The sequence below is a fragment of the Crinia signifera genome, chromosome 9 (assembly GCF_055691185.1).
Source record: "Crinia signifera chromosome 9, ASM5569118v1, whole genome shotgun sequence".
NCBI classification, from domain to species: domain Eukaryota; kingdom Metazoa; phylum Chordata; class Amphibia; order Anura; family Myobatrachidae; genus Crinia; species Crinia signifera.
The window spans coordinates 110984846-111009034 of record NC_139225.1 but is presented as its reverse complement, the minus strand read 5'-3'; the positions used below and the strand labels follow the sequence as shown (position 1 = coordinate 111009034).

Here is a 24189-nt window from a genome sequence, read left to right as displayed (position 1 = left end):
TCCTCAAGGCCGGTGCTAGGTGCTCAATCGCTCCCCCGCTCCCCAGGGAGGTCGCCCCGGCACTCACCTGTGTTACTCCACGTGGTGGGGTGGGGGTAGAGCCATGCGATGCAGCACTGGCCACCGCGATGCTCCCCAGGGGGGGGGCCTTGCCGGGTGAAGCGATGCGGCGTGACACTCCAGGGGAGGGCGTGTGTGCTTGCCGGGTGAAGCAACGTGGGTCGCCGTGACGCTCCAGGGTGGGTGATGCAGCATCCCGAGTCGCTACAGGGGGTGGGGGGGGGGGAGTTGTGACCGCTCACCTCCATCCGAGGGGGCAGCTCCAAACTGCCGCCGTCCAGTGGCCGGCGCCCTAGGCAAATGCCTAAGGCTGCCTAGTGGTGGCGCCAGCCCTGGTTCTCCTCTCCACAGAGGAATGCTGTAGCTGACAAGAGTGACCATTGGGTTCTTGGTCAAATCCCTATGTTCCTTCTCCCCCAATCGCTCAGTTTATGTAGCTGGCCAGCTCAAGGAAGAGTCCAGGTTATGAACTTCTTCCATTTACAGATGATGAAGGACACTGTACTCATTGGGACCTTGATAGCAACAGACATTTTTCTGTACCCTTCCCCAGACTTGTGCCTCAAAACAATCCTGTCTTGGAGGTCTGCAGACAATTTCACTGACCTCATGCTTGGTTTTTGCTCTGACATGCACTGACAAGTGTGGGACCTTTATATAGACAGGTATAAGCCTTTCTAAATCATGTCCAATCAACTGAATTCACCACAGGTGAACTCCAATTTAGCCATAGGACCGTCTCAAGAATGATCAGTGCAAACAGGATGCACGTGAGCTCAATTTTGAGCTTCATGGCAAAGGCTGTGAATACTTATGTACTTGTGATTTCTTCGTTTTTTAATTTTGAATACATTTGTGAAAAACTTGTGTCAACCATTTTCTTGTTGACCTTTTGCTTCTGCTGTCATTTGTTCATGTCAACATAGTGCATTGAGACCTTCTTCATGTGTTCTCCCTTAACCTGTCAACCTAATAAACCACACCCAGTTTAACAGTGGTAATCACAAAAAGAATTGAGTGAGCGGTATGCACATTTTCTGTCAAGGCTTTGTTTTATGTCATTGTTAGAAATGCCTGCAGTGGTCATGAACGTTAACACCTAGTACTTGTTTTAAGTCACACTTGCCTACCTGACCCTCTCCATGAGGGAGAAAATGCCCCGTTCCTGGACTTCCCTGGTAATGTATGATTGCCAGCACCTGTGGTGAGCTAGTTAATTGATAAGAAAGGCGTTTCACCACAGGTGATGGCAATCATACATTACCAGGGAAGCCCAGGAACAGAGCATTTTCTCCCTCATTGTTTAAGTACATGTTTTGGATGCTTTAAGGACAAACTATGAATGTTATTTAGAGAGGCAATTTATTTTGCGTTTTTCTGGTCACATTTGGTACATCAACATTGCAGATTCTTCCTCATAGCAATATGCAGGAAAATCTACAATATTGCGGTACTATTTCAGTCGTTGATGTGCACCACCATATATTGCTGCTGATTAAGTTTGTGCCTAAAGTTGTCCCTCTTGTGGGCCAAGTATACCTGTAAATACTATATAAAAAGACCTTTGTCATTTTTCACATTTTCTTTTTTTTTAACACTGTGGAATCAATATTAATTTATGGTGGATTTCTTACAACTGTTTCACACAAAGTTCTTTTAAGCTGTTGCTTAAAAGTTACTATCTACAAAAAAGGTTGTTTCTTTGACTTTCGTCACTCTGGATGTTATTAGAAAACCACATAATTGTGTTCACTTATGCTTATGCTGGGTATACGCCTAAAGATTTATCTGTCCAATCTGGAAATGTATGGGAGCATTGAAAATCAACCATTTGCTTGTAAAAGCTATAAAACTGACAAAATCAGGTGTTAGGATAACTTGGATTACAAATGGATTTAACCAATATTTCTGAATGACCAGTGTCTGTTTTCCAGTGTATGGGAGCAAATGGATGATTGTCCTTTGCTGCCATACATTACCATTTTTTTTGTTCTCACCAGACAGATGGGACAGATAAATCTTTAGGTGCGCACCCAGCTTTAGTATTTGGATTCATGTAGCTGTTAGTAGGGAAGCCAATCCCGGGGCATTTTTTCAATCCCGGGATTCGGGACAATCCACTTGAGGCACAGTCTTAATTTCTTTATGATGGACTTAACAGTGCCCTGGTACATATTAAATATTTTATTAATTATTTTATACTTTTCCCAGTTGGTGCTTTTCAATAACCTTTTCTTGAATTTCCTTGAGATGTTCTTTGATGGTTGTCTTATTTGGTAATGCACAACCAATTTATTAGCTATCTAATAGACAACCACATTGTCTGGAAATTTAATTTACAGTGATTGGCTCTTTAACCAAGGGATTATTGAATTCCTTTGAGGAAAAATAATAGTTTTTCACATAAATGAAATAGTCGAATGGGGAAGGGGTTGGGGGGGGGGGGGGGTTTGAGCGAAAAACTAAAACTTTTTATCAGTAAACAGTCCTTGCATCAATTTTTCTTTCAGAAAATGGAGGATACTGTATGTATCAATCTCTGCATATTTAAAGATATATTGTTGTAATATATCTTTAAAGGTTTTAACTGATTGCTTTGATGGCCGTTTATCTCTACTTTTACTTGCTTTACTAAAAAAATTTTGTCATAGATTGTTTCATACACCTAATCCTTCCTCAACAAATGCTCTATAGCACAGGTTCTCTAAGTCGGTCCTCAGGACCACACACAGTGCATGTTTTCCTTGTCTCCTTCCAGAATCAAGTGAAATAATTAGCTCCCCCTGTGGATCTTTTAAAATGATAGTAATTAATGAGTGCACCTGTCGGATGAAATGGAAAACATCAATTGTGTGGGCTCCTGAGGACCGAGTTTGAGAACCACTGCCCTATAGACTTGTAAATAGAAATCTGTCAACTGGTTCTCAAGATTAAAACAAACAGACTGACTCCTACCGTGGATTTCATAGAGATGTTTATTTTTGCACAGTTGGGGGTATACTTACTAGAGTGTGAGATATTAGTAGTGAAAGATGTTACCCCTAGCAACCAATCAGATTCTAGTTTTTTATCCTACATGGTGCTAGATAAATAAGTAGAATCTGATTGGTTGCTATGGGCAACATCTCTCAGGTCTATCACTTTAGTAAACTTTCCCCTTGGCCTCCAGCAAATTTATTGAGATCTGTAGTAAATAGAATAGCCACATTTATTTAGATGTATCTGAAATAAAGAGGTGGATGGTTGGATGGTTGTGAATCAGTCATGTTCTGTTTATTACTAAATCAATTTCTTATTTGATTGTGTGTGTTCACATTAGCCCTAGTCCTATAGGCTAGTGCCACCAGTTCATTTTACCAAGGTGGCAGTAGTCTCTATGTCCATTCGTAATTTCGTGCAACACTAAGGGGGATATTCAATCTCCCGCCGCCATTCACGATGGGGGAAATGGCGGCGGGGCCCTATTCAATGCTGTCTTCCCCGACAGCATTGAAAAGGGATCTCGGCAGAACGTGCCCAACTTAACAAGCAGTCGGCCATGTTCTGCCGAGAACGGGCGAGAAGTGTCGAGCTCCCGGCCGCAGCTCACCGATGCTCAGCAGGAGGGACATTGAATCCCGCCTGCAAAATCACAGTCGAGCCGGCCGAGAACAGGACAGGGCCACGGCAGTCGGGCCGGTGGTAAATAAATACCTGGTGGTAAATATATATATTTATTCCTGCTGACCCCTATATATCTGATATCTTCCGTTCTGTAACTTTCCCTATGCACTGAACGATTATGGCCTGGGTGAATTGATTTAACCAACTTGTTGCTACAACCATTTTGGAGCATTATGTTACTATGTCCATATTATAATCTTGTGATCATTTCCATTTCACAATTTTGCCTTGTTCACCATTTTATTGTGTAACTTTTAGTTTTAAATCAGCTCATTGTATGACTTTGAGTCTAGTTTTGCTGCCATCACTTACCTTTCTATTCTCTTTTGTTCTTAAATTATAACTTCCTCCTATACGTTCAGCTGGTTTTGCAGTTAGCCAAATAGTGGAAATGAAACCCTTTGCTGTTTCTTTTAGTGAAGAAAAAACTCTCAGGGCTCATTTGCACTCATGTTCTGGGAAAACAAATGGTAAAATATGGAAGTGCCTCAAATGCTGGGTAAACACTGGACAACCCAGCAACATTGCCTACGGCGAGGGGCCATTGCAGTTGCCAATGCTGGCAGCGATGGAGTGATGGCGGAGACCCTCACTAGCTATGTCTTCCGTTGGCCCTGAATAGCAGGTACACACTAGAAGTTGTGCTCCATATGACGGTCCGATCTGCCGGATGCTGGAAAATGGATGCCCAAATGCTGGAAAATGGATGATGGTCATTCATATTGCGTAAATAAAGGAGCCCATACACGCTCCGTTTTAACCCCTTCCTGACACAGCCAGTTTTTGCGTTCCTGACAGAGCCATTTTTTTCAAATCTGACATGTATCACTTAAGTGGGTATAACTTTTTTTTGCTTTTACTTATCCCAGTGATTTTGAGATTGTTTTCTCGTGACACATTGTACTTCAAATTAGTGGTAAATTTGGGTCGATACAGTCTGTTTTTTTTTTGTGAAAAATACCAAAATGTCGTAAAAAAATGGAAAATTTAGCAATTTGCAAAATGTTAAATTTTCTGCTTGTGAGACAAATAATCATACCACTCAAAATAGTTAATAACTAACATAGACCATATGTCTACTTTATGTTTCCATCATTATTTCAACTTCCTTTTAATTTTTTTGGACACTAGGAGGCTTACAATATGAATAGCAAATTTTCAAGAAAATTTCAAATACTGATTTTTTTAGGGACCAGTTCAGTTCTGATGTGACTTTGAGGGACTTGTATGTGAGACACCCCCATAAATGATGCCATTTCAAAAACTGCACCCCTCACAGTATTCAAAACAGCATTTTGGAAGTTTGTTAACCTTTTAGGTGTTTCACAGGAATTAAAACAAAGTGTAGGTGAAATTTCAAAATTTCATTTTGTTTGCAGATTTGCAATTTTAATACATTTTTCTAAGGAACACAGTAGATTTTACTAGAGAAATGTGACTAAAAATTGATTCCCCCAATTCTTTTGTTTTCAAAAATATCCTATATGTGGCCCTAGTGTGCACGTTGACCAAACCACAGGCTTCATAATAGAAGGAGCACCTACTTGATTTTGGAGCCTCCTTTTTATGAGATTATTTTTTAGGCACCATGTAGGTTTCTAGGCACCATAAGATGCTAAAATTTAGGAACCCCCCCACAAGTGACCCCATTTTGCAAACTACACCCTTCAGGGAATTCATTTAGGGGTATAGTGTACATTTCAAACCCCCAGGGGTTTCACCAATTTTGATACAACTGGGCTGTGAAAATGAAAAAATTTAATTTTTCATTTTCACAGCTCAGTTGTATCAAAATTGGTGAAACCCCTGGGGGTTTGAAATGTACACTATACCCCCTGATGAATTCCCTGAAGGGTGTAGTTTGCAAAATGGGGTCACTTGTGGGGGGTTCCACTGTATGGGTGCTTCAGGGGTCATTCAACCAGAATCTGTGCTGCAAAATCCAAATATCACTCCTTCCCTTCTGAGTCCTGCCATGCACCCAACTGGTATTTTTTGGTCACATGTGAGGCATTGCCATACTCGGGAGAAATTGGGGCACAGATTTTGGGGTGCTTTGTCTCCTTCATTCCTTGCGAAAATGAAAAATTTTGAGCCAGATCTGCATTTTTGTGTAAAAAAATGTAATTTTTTACACAAAAATGCAGTTCTGGCTCAAAATTTTTCATTTTCGCAAGGAATGAAGGAGACAAAGCACCCCAAAATCTGTGCCCCAATTTCTCCCGAGTACGGCAATGCCTCATATGTGACCAAAAAATACCATTTGGGTGCATGGCAGGACTCAGAAGGGAAGGAGTGATATTTGGTGGTGGAATGAATGGTGGGTGCTATGTCGCATTAGCAAGACCCCCGAAGCACCAATACAGTGGAACCCCCCCACATGTGACCCCATTTTGCTCACCAGCTTTGGGAGGGGGGCTGGCGCTGCGGCTGGTGGGGGGGTGGGAGGGGTGCTGGCGCTGCGGCAGCCGGGTGGGTGGGAGGGGGGGCTGCCGGGTGGGGGGGGGGGGGGCTGGCGATCGGTGCTGTACTTAACAGCACCGATCACTGTGTGTATATGTGTATATATATATATATATATATATATATATATATATATATATATAGTTCATCCCATTTCACTTATAATTCATATTTATGCTGCTGTGCTGCGGCTGGCGGGGGGGTGGGAGGGGGGCTGGCGCTGCGGCTGCTGGCTGGGTGGGAGGGAGGCTGCCGGGTGGGAGGGAGGCTGCCGGGTAGGTGGGAGGGAGGCTGCCGGGTAGGTGGGAGGGTGGGCTGGTGATCGGTGCTGTACTTAACAGCACCGATCACCACCGATCTCTGTGTTACCGAGCGGCTTAGCCGCCGGTAACACAGAAAACGCTGCAATTGGCTGTTCACTTTTGAACAGCCAATCGCAGCGATCGCCGACCGGGGGGGCACCCCTGCCCCCCCTGGGCGGCGAGGGGGGATGTCTGCTGTCAGGGACAGCAGACATCTCCAAACTGTCACCGCGTCTATAGACGCGGTGACAGTTAGAAGTCATTACGTACATTTATGCCATGTGTCGGGAAGTACATCCCGACCATGACGTAAATGTACGTCAAATGTCGGGAAGGGGTTAAAGCTCCGTTCTGTACTTTTAAAGTACACGTTGTATCGGATCGTATCCCTAGTGCATGCAGTGTGCATGCACTGTGATCCGATACGATGTGTACCTAGTACAAAAAGTATGTGCAGCACATACTTTTTGTACCGTACTATGTGATGCGCGGGAGCGCGCATCGCATAGTACAGAATGAAGCCCGCGAAAACAGAGCGTGTATGGGCTCCTTTAATGTGATCTTACTTGTCCAAATATTTGTTTTTGTCAATTTTCCAGTGTTTGTTAACCCTTTACAGTCAAAAAATTTTTTTGCAATTCAAACAGTTTAATTGTATATATTTTTTTAAAACAGTCTACATTGAATGTTGAAGGATGTTAGTGTTCTTATTTTAAAGTGGTTCACCATTGGATCTGCTACTAGGACTGTTGAGCTTGACTAGACGTTGGACCTGAAAGGATTAATGAATGAAAGCACCTGACAATCAATCATTTGCTCCCAGATTTTTGTTCACACTAGACAAATTGGACAGATAAGTCTACTCAGCTGAAAGGTGGCCATACACTGCTACAATGTATCGCACCAGTGTATAGCCATCCAACGCCACCTGGGAAGATTGCATGCAATACATCTCATGCAGTCCTTTTACATGCGATGTATCGCATGCGACCCCATTCCCCACCGCCGGGAGGGGGGCCGAGTCGGAGATCGGATAAGCAGCAGGTCCGACCTCCAGCTCAGGTGAAAATTGTAAAAAACCACACCTCGTACACGAGGACTAGTGTGTCAAAACTATGGGCCTCCAGCTGTTGTGAAACTACACATCCCAGCATGCCTTGTACTAGTTTTAGCATTCCCTAATAGAACAATTGTGGAAAGGCATGATGGGACTTGTAGTTTCACAACAGTTGTGAAACGACAAGTTTGGACATGCCTGATCTAGATATTTAGACACTGTAGATCTATCATCCATAACCAAACAAATCGCAGCCTAATTATTAACCGTGAGAGGTAGAATCATTGCAATAAGACTACTATAAGAGGGGGTTTATTAATCGGTTGTGATTACAACTAGTAAGTGGAGGTAATTCTCCTTGCATTATTCCCAATTGAGCTACATATTTGCACAAAGTGCATTACTGGCACATGATGCCTTGTATAATGAACCCCAGCCCCCACGAATAGTTTTTATGTAGCACTAATGGATTATTACCGCCTCTATATTATTTCCTAGCATTTCATATACACTCCTGATTAACATTAAAAAGCACAAAGGATTTTTTTCAGTGAACCATTTATTACTTTTGCATAATGGCGTGAGCTAAAACATTCAAAATGATTTCCCGTTTTAATGCATTTTGATGCTGTGACTGAGGTGTATTCATCATGGTTTCCCCAGCTGCCTTGTAAGCCTCTAGCTGCATGCAGGGATTTGTAGTTCCACATCAGCTAGCATTGCTGAATTGTTACCACATTAAATGTGGGGGCAGTTGTATTGGTTCTTGTCACGTGCACTGGACACATGGGCGCAATCCATAAGACAATGGGACATTCTACAGTCGCCGAGGTGCGTCACTGTTATTGTGGAATACCTTTACCTTGGCTTTGGTTTCTAACCTCTATACAATATCATGTGCTAACAGGAGGCGAGCTCTATGTACACAGTGCATTACTCCGATTTGGAAGTAAAGCAAAAACAGCGAGTAACTTTGTGTCAGGAACAATCATGATGCAGTGCAAGGGGAGCGCCTACATTTATAATGTTTCTGTACAGGGTAAATACTGATTGCTTTTGCATGTGGCCCACAAACGTTGGTCAGCTTTATTTTTACGCAGCAATTTAGATTTCAGTTTAGACTCACCCCACCCAAATCTAATTCTCTACACGTTACGTCTGCCCCACCTGCAATTCAGATTGGGGTCGTCTGTATGGACTAGTCCAGTAGTTCTCATCCTCAGTCCTCAAGGATCCCCAACAGTGCACGTTTTCCAGGTCGCATGTTTTCCAGGTTTTTTTTACCCGAATGTCGACACAGTCGACATGGACAGTGCACCGCTGCGCTAGGCACACTATTTTATTTTCCCACCACGTCCTAGTGGATGGTAGGGCATGAAATACCGCCTGTCGGCACGTCGGCTCAAAAAACTGTGAAAAACCCCATGTCAACATTTTGACTGTCAACCTAATACTTGTGTCAACCTATCCCAATGTCGACCTAACGGTGTCGACCCAATGCTTGTCGACCAACTTGCTGTAGACCCAATGACCGTTTCCGAAGTCCTTGTTCTACTCATGAGTTTATCTCTAAAATAATGGTAACTCATTTATGTTTGCTCTATACTGGTTATAGACTTCAACCATCTTTCTACTGTACTATCAGATCTGTCATATCGTGTTACACTTGTTTAAAATGCCTGGTGATATATTTGTACGTGTGTGTTTTTTTTTTCTTTTAATCTTTATATTGCATTTACTTATTACTGGAATTACCCCATTTACATATGTGCACTCATCTTAATTCCCACCTGCCCTCTTTGTTTTACAAATTCACGTCACCTCTCCCATCACTGATTACTTCCTCCTCTCATTTCTGCCACTGGATTTTGTCCCTGGTGCTGCCTACCTTTTGTATTCTCTACCTATCCCCATCAGACTCCACACCTCTTGATGAAAACTTTAAACTGCATCCCAAAACCCACTTCATCAAACCAAGCAGTCTCTCATGCTAACCCACTGTTACATCCTCACATCTACCCCATCTCTCATCCTAACCCACTGTTACATCCTCACATATACCCCATCTCTCATCCTAACCCACTGTAGCATCCTCACATCTACCCAATCTCTCATCCTAACCCACTGTTACATCCTCACATATACCCCATCTCTTATCCTAACCCACTGTTACATCCTCACATCTACCCCATCTCTCATCCTAATCCACTGTAGCATCCTCACATCTACCCCATCTCTAATCTTCTTTTCCTTCTGTGTCACCCCTGTTTGTCTGCCTCTTCCTTTCAGGATGCAACTTCTCACAAGCAGGGCCCTCTCCCCTCCTGTTTTCCCGCTATTAACCCATTTCCTACTCCATACTCTCTACAGTGGAACCAAGACATTTTCTGTCACCCTGATGATTATTTAAATGTCCTGTATCCTGTTGAAGCAATGTTTATATCCCCTGAAGAAGTCACAGCCGATCCCCCTTGAGCCACACTGGAGCTTCTGCATTTGAGATATTGCATATCCCATTCCCCGCTCCCATGGCTGTCAGTTGGAGGTCGGACGTGCAAGCAGGTCCGATCTCCGATCCGATGCACATAGGATGAGATGTGAAACACCTGCAATTGGACGCTTTTTACTCGATTTCTTTGAAGCGAAGCCCAATACGGCCCCTGAAGTGTATTCAGTTGGCTCCAATACATCACCGTGCTATCACGTTTTGACAGGCTGATAGAACACTTGTGCTGTTCAACTCTGTGATCTCCTTCCAGCAACTTTTGTTAAGAATCGCTGACTTACTCCTCCTTTACAAACCAAGCTAGTTTTCTTTGTAATATGATTTCCCTGTGTGGAGTTTGTATATTCTCCCCATCCTTATGTGGGTTTTCTCCCAACATCCAATAATATACTGTAAGTTAGTTGGCTCATGGCAAAAACATTACATCTAGTATGTATGTGTACATGGCAGACTAGATGGGCCAAGTTACATGGGCATCATTCACCTGAGCCTCAGGAGGCGGCATTGGATTTTGTCCTGCAGCCACAGAGCTGTGTGGCATTGAGGAGGAAGGGTGACTGAAGGACCAATCAGATCTTGCCATCATGGACAGTCACAACCTTTTCTTTCTCTTCATATATACAGTGAAATACATATTTTCTGTTTGTTGCAATGGACTGAATATATTTTGTCAGTTGTGACTAAATGTGGCTCAAAATGTTGGGAAAACTCATGAAAGCCCCCGCACTTGGCACATGATTATTAACATCACATGATGGGAAATATAACTCGCATGATGCAGCAAATTCAAGTAATCTAGACAACTGACGATAAATCCCCTTCATTCTTGTTCCGTCCAGGTGGTAAATTTACAGTCATTCGTGTTCATTTGATATTGCCGTTTTTCTAAAGACTGCATATAGGTAATTTACTAAACCAGTGGTTCCCAAACTGTGTGCCTAGGCACCCTGGGGTGCCTCAGGACACTTGAAAGGGTGCCTTGGGTTGGTGGACCAAGATCAATTCATATCATTTATGGTCAATGTGCCAGGCAAAATCAGTGCTAGTGGCTGCCAATCATAATATATGTGGACAAACAGGAGCAAATCCTGACCCTCACTAGATAAATGGGACATATAAACACAATGCACTTAATTTAATATTCTTTTTCTGAATTTCTCAATAAGAAGCATTTGGCCTAGGGGTGCCTTGAAAATATTTTGATGCTCTAGGGTGCCGTGATTCAAAAAAGTTTGGGAATCACTGTACTAAACACAAAACCCAACAGACTTTTCACAAAACTAAAGAAAATCATGGCAGAACACAAATGTTTGAATCATTAGGCCATTGGCCAGACTCGGCAGAACTCTCCATAGGCACCACTGCAACACAGAAATTTCCATTTGTTTCTGCAAACCGCCGTGACTTCAGCTCAAAATGCACTTTTCAAATAGAATAGAATTGCTTTTGACTGAAGAAGCATGCTTATGGGTCTGTCAGATCCATAAGCATGCTTCTCCAGTCAAAAGCAATTCTATTCTAATAGTACTATTTTAGGTAAAGAAAGGGTTATAGACCGGTGCGGACTCCAAAAATACAGGAGAAATTACCACCACAGCCAGGGGAGTCCTTTATAGTGGTCCCTGCAGTCATGGCATTGACCCCCTCAAGTAGTCAGTACAGGCTATGGTCCCTAGAGGAGTGGGTACCCCCAATAATGCCCTCCCACCCTCTAGGGCACTCGGGGCAGATGTGAAGCCCAGTGCTGTGCCTGGCTTCCTTGGGAGGTGATTGCTGAGTACTTAACATTAGATGTAAAAGTAAGAATTAATATTGTGTAGTAGTAGCAGTAGCAGCAGCAGCAGCAGCAGGTTTATTTATAAGGTGCCACAAAGTGTCCGCAGCGCCGTACATAGCAAACAAAAAAAAAATTACAAGGTTACGTACAGGGTGTGTTGATAAAATACAGCATAAATAGGGGTATAGCTGGTAGAACTAAAATCAGCATCGGTTCAGAAGTAGGTGTCGAAATTGTCGAGGACACTGAAGATGAAGTAGAGGAAGGGAAGAAGGAGCACTGGTGAGCTAAAGAGGTAGGATGAGTACGTGAGGAAGGAGGGCCCTACTCATAACAGTTAACAAACTAAAAGGAGGTGGGTGGACGAACAAAAACAATAGCATAAGTAGGAACGGAGGCAGTATAGGAGGATCAAAAGAGGTTAGAAAGAGGGATAGGCTAGTCGAAAAAAGTGGGTTTTGAGGGAGCACTTGAAGGAGCTAAGGGAATCAGAAAGCCTGATGGGTGGCGGGAGGTTGTTCCAGTGCAGGGGGGCAGCACGAGAGAAATCTTGGACACGGGAGTGGGAGGAGGTGATTAGGTGAGAGGTCAGTCGGTGGTCAGCGATGGAGCGAAGAGGACGGGAGGGAGTCTTACGTATTTCATGTAGGCATCCAGGGGTTAAAAACATACAAAATGCAAAGTCCTGAACCATGCCCACTGATGAGAATCCATGTAAACATATTCTTCTACCGGACTGGCGGGCCTCCATGTGACATCTGTCATTTGGAGACCCATGAGCCAAGGGAGCGCCATGTGGTAGCTCTCTCCACTCAAGTGGAGCTCATATGCTTCTATGGGGAAAAATCCCCATAGAAGCCTATCTGAGACCCTTGCAGTTGGCAGTTAACCACAAGGTTAATTAAGCCAAACCACAAGCCTTAATTAACCTTGTAGCTATAGTGCTACATCATGTCTAAAATGTTGTTTTTCAAAATTAAAATATGTTCTCACTGATGGGTATTAGGTGCAGGGTGCAGAGTGAATATTATCCTGCCACTTACTTGTTTTTACGGCTGCATTGAATATGTGTGTGCTGATATTTTCGACTGTCAAACATATCGGCTCACATTGGCTTAATACATCTCCCCCTTAGGTATGACTCATAGGAGCAGGTAGTTCCCAACACAACCTTCACCTGCAGACAGTCACATGGCAGTAACAATGGGAGACCACTTGTGATTGGCTTAGTTGAGTCTCGCTCCTTTCAGTTTATCCATTTTTGCTTCATCCGTCTATATGTGCAGGGTTTTGTATTTGTATATATTGTATTAATGTGGGTTTGGATTTCAAGTGTTTTATTTGTTATTACGGTTTTGGTTTAATGGATTGGGCTCTTATTGAGCACTTACCTTAACCCCAATGAGTTGTCAATGTTGTCACTTCACGCAAGACAATTACTCTTGCTTAAGCATGTCGTTCAGCACACAGGACGGGTTGCCCCCTGTGTAAGGGGCTTCACAGAGTTTCTTCTAATAAAGTAAAATTTCACAATGTATAGTATTGTACTTACATTTTTTGATTATTACTCCACCACAGTGAATGTTCAAGCACCCGTGCCTGCCTACAGTACACAAAGTGAAGAAGCAAGGTGCACTGTGACTCTGTGATCTGCTGTGTACATGTATAGGACTGAAAGTGTATTCAGGTCACACGTATATGATGTGCAAATGCTTTCAAACCAGCAAATCTGTCCGAGCTGTAATTCTCTAGTAAGTGGTTGTGTTTATGCAGCCTTAAATTATTTTCATGGGAAGGACTTAAAATGGTCAGGACAGAATTTCTAATTAGATTCTTGTGTATATATAATTTTATGTTCTCATGTTGTTTCAAGCTCAGATAGTGATCGCTGTCCTTCTGTCATCAGCCGTCTAAGAGAGAATATAGCTTTGTTACCGGTGAACCCGTTTTGCAACCACTTTTTGTAAATTGTCAAGTAGTGTAACTGTCCTCTGGGCAGAAGTTGACTTTTCCTTGTATCTCCATCAACCAGTATGAACCTAGACACACATACTACTCTATTTTTTCCATTCAACATACATGTCATAGGTTTCACCTGACTACGTGTGTGTGTATTACAGAATATGGCTTATATGTAGATGCAGACAAACAGTCCGTTTTTTCTGTTTGCCGAAATAATGGCATATGTCATAAAAGTGTATAAAACAGGATTTTATTTTGTTTTAGATGGCAATGTGTATATATATATATATGGAATTTGGTCTCGGAACTTCAGTTTGATCATGTTATCCTGCCTTTGATTACGAACAAACAATCTATACATATGTGTTTTTTTTCTCTTACTGTACAGTGGTGCTAGAAAGTTTTTTTTATTTTAATCCTTTTCAAATTTCTGAATTTCTGAGAAATATGACTTATTACATGTGTTTTCTAACATAAAGATTGTATACAGATTACTCACAGAAGTATGTACATTTTTCTTTTAATGATCAGAACAATTCAGCATTGAATTTGTTGGCTGGAAAATTTTACAAATGAATCTTAAGCCCTTTACACACAGGGCGATTTAAGCCATTATCGCTGGCTAAATGGTCACTGTGTGACCATATTGCCAGTGTTTTTTTTGTGGGAGATAAATCCTCTTTGCAACCAGCCCTTAATGGTTGCTCCTGTGATTATGGCTAAAAATTGCTGGTCGCTAGTGCACAATGCACCGTGCAGCACCTGACTACACCTGTGCACCAGCGACCAGTGATTTCTAGTCAAAATGAGGTAGAAACCGAATGAGACAGAATAGCTTGTAATTTTTAGCCAAAATTGCTGGTCACTGATGAAAGCGATACATTGAGCAATATATTGCTGAGAGATATTAAGCCAAAATTGCTCAGCTACCATATTGCACCGTGTGTACACACCTTTATACAGCTTTGGACCATACCAATCCACTTAATTTAGTGAAGTCACCGGGGTCCTCTGAACAGGCAGGTCGTGTGGCTATAAAGCCAGTTGACCTGCATGTTCAGAAGACATCAGTCATCGTTAACGATTAGTGGGTGTGCGCTTTATTAACAATGTATTTCACAATATCCTCTAGTGTGTATCCAGGTTAAGAGGTTTGCAGCCGCTCCGGTGATCAGGTCATTCAACACAGACTTCTGTTCAATCCTCTTCAGGGTCAAATATAAATCTGTATTAACTGCAGCCTGTTGGCTATCATTGAATAGTCCAGGCATATCAATTAGCTTGTGGTTATTATTCATAGCTAATTGAATCCAGCCCATATGATGTGACTTGAGGAGACCCTCTTGATCACATACCAATGTGTACTGATAGCATTAAGCATTTGAACAATAGTCATGTGACAATAGTGCACTGTAGTAAATATTCTGTTATTATTCTAGCTATACATGGGTTACTCTATAGCCTTTGCGCAATGTCTTAGTAAGTATGTCATCAAACATTGTATAGTATTAATAGGGCCACAGACGGGTCTTTTGGGGAAATTTTCATTTTCAGGTTCTAACGCTATAAGCTGGAACTTTTTTTGCTGTGTTTTAGTTTTAAGTCCCTTCATTAACTTAAGTTAGAGTGATCCAGAACTTTAGGTAAATCCAATATTTATGCAACACTCTGAGCACATGTGCAGATCAGGTCCTGCAGTGTCGGTCGCAGTGCAGCTGTAGAAGTCAGGTGAGTGACAGTCTGCATCAGTAAGGCGGTGTGGAGCTGGATGGTTCCAGAAAATAGAGGAATTTTGAAGCCATTGGCTTCATCCACGGTCACCGTTTCACTGCACAGGCAGATATCCTGTGTTATCGTCCGATGTCCAGTGGTCACGTAGAGGATCTGATGCGGCATCTTTGAGTGCATTACAATGTCTGCAGTGGGCATTTCCTAACACAAGATGCCTTCTGTGGCTTTTGCATATTTTAGCACAGCCGCTGCATACAAAGACACATCAACGTTGGCACTTTATCCATGGGATTGTCATAGTCTCGTTCTAGGTGGCTTCTTCTCTATGTCACCATCTGCTGCTCAATGTCGGGGAATTTGTTCTGCCATTCAAAATATTGGCTAATGCCCATTGGTATCACTGTCCCTGTTAATAGTTTATTGCTGGTCCAGCAGCTATTAATGTAAAACCTATGTTAGATGGCAATGCGGGGGGTAACCCGCTCTGCCAATGATCTCTCTCTTACTGGGTCAACCAGAAGTCTGTAGATTCCATTCAGAAGGGAGAGGAATTGAGGCTTATTAGAATGGTTTTAATAAGCCTCAACTCCTAGAGTTGGAGCATACACTTGCATGCTCTACCATAGGATTCGGTATCTATGCCTTGCATGTTTGTGTTCTAACAGCACATAGAATAAAGATAACAGATGGGGAATGACTACAATAACTGGTGTAGGTAACAAGTCCCCTGTACCAGAGACTGGCGTACATGCTGGTTATAAATAACACTGCTTGGTTTATCTGATTCTGTGCCTGGTACTTATCACTTAAGAAATGTATTTATAAAAATAACCTCTTGTTTTCCAGGGTTAATTGCTGGTGTGGTACTGCGATACGGTGTTCATATACCCAGTGATGTCAACAATGTCACTATAAGCTGCGAGCAACAGATTAGTCCGACCACACTGCTAGTGAACGTCAGCGGCAAGTTCTTTGAGTACACTCTGAAGGGCGAAATCAGTTCTCCAGAACTCAACAATGTTCAGGACAATGAAATGCTCAGAAAGGTGAGACTTTTAGTTAATGAACCCTTTGAGTGCCAACGTTGCTGTGAGCGATCCTCAAAATATCCTTTAATGCCAGCGTTGCTCACAGCGACTCTTTGCTTAGTATAAATAAATACAGATACAGCCAAGTCAATTCATTGAAGTTTAGTTCAATATTGCACCCAAAAAATAGACCAGTCGCTGTGAGCGGCGCTCACATTTTTAATGGATATTTTGAGGATCTCACACAGCAATGTTGGCCTTTAGAGCAGGCATGTAAAACTACAAGTCCCATCATGCCTTGCCACAGTTTTGTGATTAGGGAATGCTAAAACTAAAGCAAGGCATGCTGCGATGTGTAGTTTTGTGTAGATGTGTAAGGACCTACCCCTCCATCCGTTCCTACTTATTCTATTGTTTTTCGTTCGTCCACCCACCTCCTTTTAGTCTGTTAACTCTTATGAGTAGGAGCCTCCTTCCTCACGTACTCACCCTACCTCTTTACCTCACCAGCGCTCCTGCCCTGTGTCCTCGACCATTTCGACACCTACTTCAGAATTGATGCTGATTTTAGTTTTACCAGCTATACCTCTATTTATGCTGTATTTTATCATCGCACCCTGTACATTCCTTGTAATTTGTTTTTATGTTTGCTATGTACGGCACTGCGGACACTTTGTGGCACCTTATAAATAAACAAACTACTACTACTAGTTTCACAACAGCTGGAGGGCCACAGTTTGGACATTCCTGCGTTAGAGGGTTAAACATGCTCATGTACGCTATGTAACCAGAATCATTTCTTATTATTATTACCGATGAACTGGCTGCAACCAGAGAAATCTTGCCCAGAAGTGCCTTTTAAAATCACTTGCATCTCTTGTATTGCATAACTTTAGAAAACAAAGCTGTAAAGATACAGTCAATTGAGTGAACTGTAATTTAAAGAAAATCTGGTATGTTTGTGTATGTAGTTTATCTTTGCTTAATGACATTTCTAGCTTATTATCTGTGTGTCATCTCAGACATGAGTGTAAAGAAACACTGGGCCGTATGTGGCGCCTATGTGCAGACTGCAGTCCGGCCCTCGTGCTATACTTTTGCACTATGCTCGCAAAGGGCATAAAAAAGCTGTAATGTTCTGTATAGCTGCATAGTTATTTCACAGATCACTAATAAAACCTAATGTGGCATGTAGTTTTAAATGGAAAAAGATCTATCAGTCAAATCTTTACAACTTTGTATTTTAATGCAATGAAATACCAACAAAGTGAGGTCCTGTGCAGTGTTCTGTGCTTGGGATCTTGGAATTGCTCTAGGATCACCAAAACATGCTGTTATATAAGTGTCCTTACAGAATCACATGATAATATGGCCTGCTAATCCTGTTTTATTACTCTGTGTGTTTCATTACTGCTAATTTAGCTATTCTGAGGCACAAGTTAGTAATGTGAGTCAGTGAATTAGTAATAGGAGTGTAGCCAGAGGAGTTCTCATTATTAAAAAAATTTTTATCCATCATTGTCAATAATAAAAGGCAGAAGATGCTACTCACCTCTACAGGGGGAATTCAAGTGTGTTGCGACACTGGAGGCCACTAGATAACTTCTGGCAGAGCAATGCAAGCGTTGATCTGTCCGGGAGCCCACTTTACTGTTATGATGTTCCGTCATATTGACAGGCTGGCACCTAGTATGGTTATATTCTACCACTGGGTTTAAAGTGATTTACAATTAAAACAAAATAGTACACTAACAAAATAAATACGTCAAATGTATATCAGACTAATGTAAACATAAAAACATGTATATATTATGCTTGTTACAGTAATTAAAGTCTGTGCAGGTAACTATGCATTAAGTATGCCATGGTATGGTATATATTCATAATCCCTTTAACTCTCTGGATCCCAAACTCTGTTCTCAAGGCACCCTAATACCCCTTTCACATCGCAGCTAATTACTGGGTACAAGCCGGTTTCTTGCCGGTTCGACCCAGTAATTAGTGCAATGTGAAAGGGGTTACCGGTTACAGCTAACCGGTAGCAATACGGCAATCTGAACCAGGTAAAAAGCAGAGTTCTTACTGGTTCGTTGCTGAGCAGTGTGGACAGGTTAAACGGGACCCGTTTCCCATTCACACTACGGAGAAGGCAGTGCTTGGAGCAGCGCCAGCCCTAAGTGCTGCATCCTCCCCCCGCCCCGGAAGATGCGCCAATGCTCCACCGCGTCCCCAAATGACGTCAGTGTTCCGGCAATATTACCGGTTCGCAGGGGCAATCTGAACAGACCGCACATGCAGGGTCGCATTGGGACTGAACCATTTTAAAGTCCCAGTGCGACCCTGCATTTGCGGTCTGAAAGCGGTAGAACAGTCCAGGTTTCAAGGCTCCATGCTTGTGCACAGGTGACTTAATTAGTACCTCCGTCAGTTTAATTCTACCATCTATACACTAGCATTGATAGTCTGAAAACCTGGACTGTTAGTGTGTCTTGCGGATCAAGTTTGGGAAACTTTGCATCACCCCATTTGACTCCCCACATGTCACTCTTTCTCTCCACCAACACATTCTTAAATAAGCTGGTCTTCATGGCATATAATGAGTGGTTATTGGGAGTAAGGATGTAGGTGAGGAGCCTCTCAGGTATATACACATTAGAGCAGACTTTTGGGGTAAATGGAAAAATCTAGAAACTTTTCTGATAACACAAAATGTTATATATAGACTTGCCAATTTATTTATTTTTTCCATTTAAACATTATGTAGCAAAGCCAGGTAGGCAACTTCACACATATATTAGTGCAGTGTGGGAGGTCATCTCGGCGAACAAAACTATGTACCTGTGCTTGTTCAGCGATGCTTATCACTTCACCTTCATTATTATTACTGCTGCCAGTGCCTGGGACTTTTTCTACAAAGCACTGCATGGGTGAAGGCAGCTTTGCAAAAAGCCTCTGGTAGTTCCAAAGAGAGATAGCATCTTCTATCCCACCTTTAAATAGTTCATTGCTATTGTGTTAGTCTGGGACTGAAAATGCCACACACGCTGTTCCTTTCATATGCTGGCCACACATAAGACCAGCTTTCCTCTAACCAATGGAATAAAAATCTGGTACTGGATTGGAGCAAATCGGAAAATGGACAACAACTGTCACTCAGACAATGTACTGTAGTTGGACCTATTTGATTTAAACAATTTCACTGAATGTTTTTGTCCATTCTCCTGAGTTTGTGAGCAAATTGCTTATTGCCATTTGCCCCCATACAGTACCAGATTTTCAGTCCAACCAACCAACTAGTTGGATGGTTTGAGGAAAGTTGGTCTGATGTGTGGCCAGCAATACTGAACGAATCCCCGACTGGTAACCCAGTACACTGTGCATGGGTGCAGTTTCTTTGTTCTGCCAGTGCTACAATATGGTGTCACTTCTAATGAGCATCAGTAAATCCAGCTTTCTCTGGGACTGGGTCAAAACAATAGCAGTGGCATCTATTATATCATGAGGCTGTTGAGCATCTGCTCAGATGAAAAATACACACACACACACACACACACACACACACACACACACACAAACACACATATATGTGTGTGGGAAAAATAATAGATATCTGTTACTATTTGCCTAAATGTGTTGTTTTGGTTTATTTACAGGTTACTTTTGACCCAGAGGTTTTCTTCAACATTCTTCTTCCACCAATTATATTTTATGCAGGATACAGCTTAAAAAGAGTAAGTGCTATACAAACTGACTCATTATATTTTCAGTTCTCATTAAATCAGGCTTATAAGTGCACATTGCACTATGGTTTGTAGATCTGTATTGATATTTATCATGCAACCTGAGCACTCTGCAACTGGGAGTTCATGGACTTATATATGCTTTCTGTTTAAATCTTTTTTTTTGGAAGTGTGTTCTCTGTGTTACTGCTGTCAAATTCTGCTCCGTGTTTGTTTGCTTTTCCACTTTCTTTCTGGCTTGCTCTAGTTCTGATGTTTGCATTTAAAGTGGAGTCCGTTTGCTTGACTACGATGTCAAAATACGTCAATTCTACCAATTCCATTGTATTCGGCATAAACATAAAGTTAAAAGGAATTTCCTTGTTTTTTGTAGTTTTATGATGTGAAATTCCCAATTAAAACCTTATATAACCTTCTTGCTTTGTTTCATAGAGGCACTTCTTCCGAAATTTGGGCTCAATTCTCGCCTATGCTTTCCTAGGAACTGCGATTTCCTGTTTTGTGATCGGGTAGGTATCTCACTACCTTTCTAGCCTCATGTGTGAAGTCCTCCAGAGGCAGAATTATGCCTAGGGCCAGTGTTTAGCTATTCATTCTGGCCGTTGGATAAGTATTAACAAAGATAAATGCAAATGTGATAAAGGAGAGATAAACGTCCAGCCAATCAGCTCCTTACTGACTCTTTTTTAAACACAGCCTGTAACATGGCAGTTAGCAGGTGATTGGCTGGACATTTATCTCTCCTTATCACACTTGCATTTATCTCTTGTTAAGGCTTAAAACATCTGCCCCAAAGTATCATTGGGGGTCTGTAGAAGTGGTGCTAGTATAACGACATCGCAATTCCAAATGTTAAATGCCTGACAGTCGGGATCCAAACTTACAGGAGCTTGTCTCTCTTATGGGGGTCCACTGAGCCTGCAGTGTGGTGAGCCCACAAGGGGCTTTGATACACTCGCCCCCCTGTCGGAGTACCAGCAGTTGGGATTCCGATGTCGGTATACTGACCGTCGGAATCCCGACTGTCGGGCCACTATACCGCAGTGTTTGCAGTGGTGGTGGCAGCAATTAGTGAAAACCCATAGCAGAGCATGAAGGTGGTTTATAGCTGTTGTGCTGGGAAGCAGGAAACACTGGGAATGGTCAGGGAGCTATCTCTAATCTTAATTTATAGTGCCAACATATTCTGAGGCGATTGTGCATTCTCATCCCTCATCACCAGAGTTTGTGCACAGTAAGAAGCTAAGTGAAGTTGCCCTCTCTCCTCTCATGTCCCCCCAGGGCTCTCCTGTATGGGTGTGTAAAGCTAATGAATATCACTGGAACACTTGATGGGGATTTTTACTTTACAGACTGCTTATTCTATGGAGCCATTATATCTGCCACTGACCCAGGTAACTCCAACATGTGCTATTTATATAGAAATTCTTATGACGATTTAATTGCCCTGATATTATGGAAGCTCTGTTTTAATAAAATGTAAATTTTGTGAATATCATTGTCCATAATGTACATCAGTGGGATTCAGTATGCAGTATGTTAGAAGAACACTGAGCAGAATCCCAACAGGGTAAGAGGGGAAGTGGTGAATATACATAGCCTAAACCTTCCCAGTGACCCCACATTGATACATGCACCCCATCATTTGCTGTTTCTCCTAACACATACTGACATAGCTGTGGATGCAATACCCATTGGGAGACTTATCTGTAAATAACTGGACAGAGCTCCTGGTGATCTTAAGTATTTGTGTTTGAAAGATTATTATGTTGACATTTGTTCTAGGTAGTTTGTGGCTTGTTACAGTTAGATCTTAAACTTCAGCTCTGTCTGTGCTAATGTTGTATCCTAATAATGCTGCTGGCGTGCTTAGTTTATGCTCATTTAACCTGAGTGGATGTTGTCAATTTGCTTATATTGTAATAGAATAATTATCATGAATCCCTACTTAAAGCTGTATTATCCAGTATTGTTCTATTATTTCCCTCAAACTGAAATGCTAAGATACATCTCAAACTTCCTTTGTGTTTTTAGTGACTGTCCTAGCCATATTTAATGAACTGCAAGTAGATGTGGAGCTGTACGCCCTGCTCTTTGGTGAAAGTGTCCTCAATGATGCAGTCGCCATTGTGCTGTCCTCGTAAGTCTCCATATTCTCTCAACTCTATTGAAGCTTCATTGATGTGTCACATTTTAATCAATCAGACTTGGTGCACTTATTGATGTCAGCACTTCTAATAAATAAGCTGCATTCTCATGAATATTTCAGCACATAAAATGCACACAGGGGAGAACCGGTTTACACTTTCTAACACAAATCTTGTCAGATGAATACGAGATCCGTGCTAAATCACAAACACAATGGGAAATTCTCCTGTTATAGTAAATTGGCGCTGAGGGTTAACAGAGAATTGCTGTTTTGCTGAAGGGGAAGGAGAAAAGACTCTCTCTTTGTAGGGGCACTCTTTGATGATTTAAAGTTTAAATGTTAATGTAGAAATATCACATAGATGGAGGATGGGTGAACCGCACAAATCACTCACCGCTACGTTGCCCAAACGGCATCGGACTATAAATACTAGACAACAGTGTTGACAGGAGAGCAGAGTTGGAGCTCCCTAAGGCGGGGCTCCCTCTTGGTCCTGAGCCCCGCCTTAGGGAGCTCCAACTCTGCTCTCCTGTCAACACTGTTGTCTAGTATTTATAGTCCGATGCCGTTTGGGCAACGTAGCGGTGAGTGATTTGTGCGGTTCACCCATCCTCCATCTATGTGATATTTCTACATTAACATTTAAACTTTAAATCATCAAAGAGTGCCCCTACAAAGAGAGAGTCTTTTCTCCTTCCCCTTCAGTAACCTATTTTACTCTCCAGGGTGCACCTCCACTAGATAAATTATTCTAAATTAGGGAGCTTACTTCTCCCTTTAATTCTACCTGCTATTGTGGATCCATACATTTCTTTCTAATCGAACACCTTCAACCACTTGTGCACCGGTCACCATCCCTTTCCCTTATCCCCTAAAAGTATAAATTGCTGTTTTGCGCCAGGTATTATTTTTGAGGGGGTAGCAGCCCTGATAGAGTAAATGGCATATTAAAAAGTCAAGAATCAAAGCGCTGGGACAAAGGAGTAGAATAGATTAAAGGAGTAAGTAAGAGGTAAATAAGAAAATAAAAGAGACAAGTATGCAATACCAAATAAAAAAATAAAAACGGCTTCAATGTTTAAGCTCTTTTTTGACCTTGTGGTAAAGTCTTTTTTAAACACTAGCAAAAAAGACTTTGCCACAAGGTCAAAAAAGAGCTTAAACATTGAAGCCGTTTTTATTTTTTTATTTGGTATTGCATACTTGTCTCTTTTATTTTCTTATTTACCTCTTACTTACTCCTTTAATCTATTCTACTCCTTTGTCCCAGCGCTTTGATTCTTTACTTTTTAAATCGGGGCTGAATTGATCTCTTAAAGGATTATTTTTAAATTAAAATTCATTTATTGAAAAAATCTGAATTAAAACGGCATCACAAATGTAACTGTGGTAAATTCATATTACCATTCAGTGTAAAGGATAAGGGTAAGAGATTCGAGCTCCTGGAATGAGGTATCGGATGAAAAGTGGCCATATCGCATGCATTTTCCTCCAACTCCGTGCACCTCCGATCAGTGTCGCAGATCGCCATGGCTGCCATGAATATCACAGGCCGTAGGCATAAATGGGATCGCATATAATACATTGTATGAGAATGGACGGCGTACAATATATCGTATGTGAACCTGTTGCCCGGCAGCTGGAGGGTGAGCTGGCGGGTCACATGCGATACCTCGCACTAGTGGACATGGGCCTTAACTCTGAGAGAAATTTACTAAGACGGGAGTTCTTTTGAAGATGGAATGTTCACC

The 24189-nt window shown here is 42.0% G+C and overlaps 1 protein-coding gene across 1 annotated transcript in view; it reads left to right on the top strand.

The window, feature by feature from the left end:
- SLC9A6 (solute carrier family 9 member A6) overlaps positions 1-24189 on the top strand; it is a 54068-nt gene that overhangs the window by 2202 nt on the left and 27677 nt on the right. The window contains exons 2-6 of the mRNA XM_083159512.1: positions 16368-16567; positions 20203-20280; positions 20722-20798; positions 21571-21683; positions 22324-22429. Coding sequence (XP_083015638.1) covers positions 16368-16567; positions 20203-20280; positions 20722-20798; positions 21571-21683; positions 22324-22429 — 574 coding nt within the window. The remainder of the gene's footprint in view (positions 1-16367; positions 16568-20202; positions 20281-20721; positions 20799-21570; positions 21684-22323; positions 22430-24189) is intronic.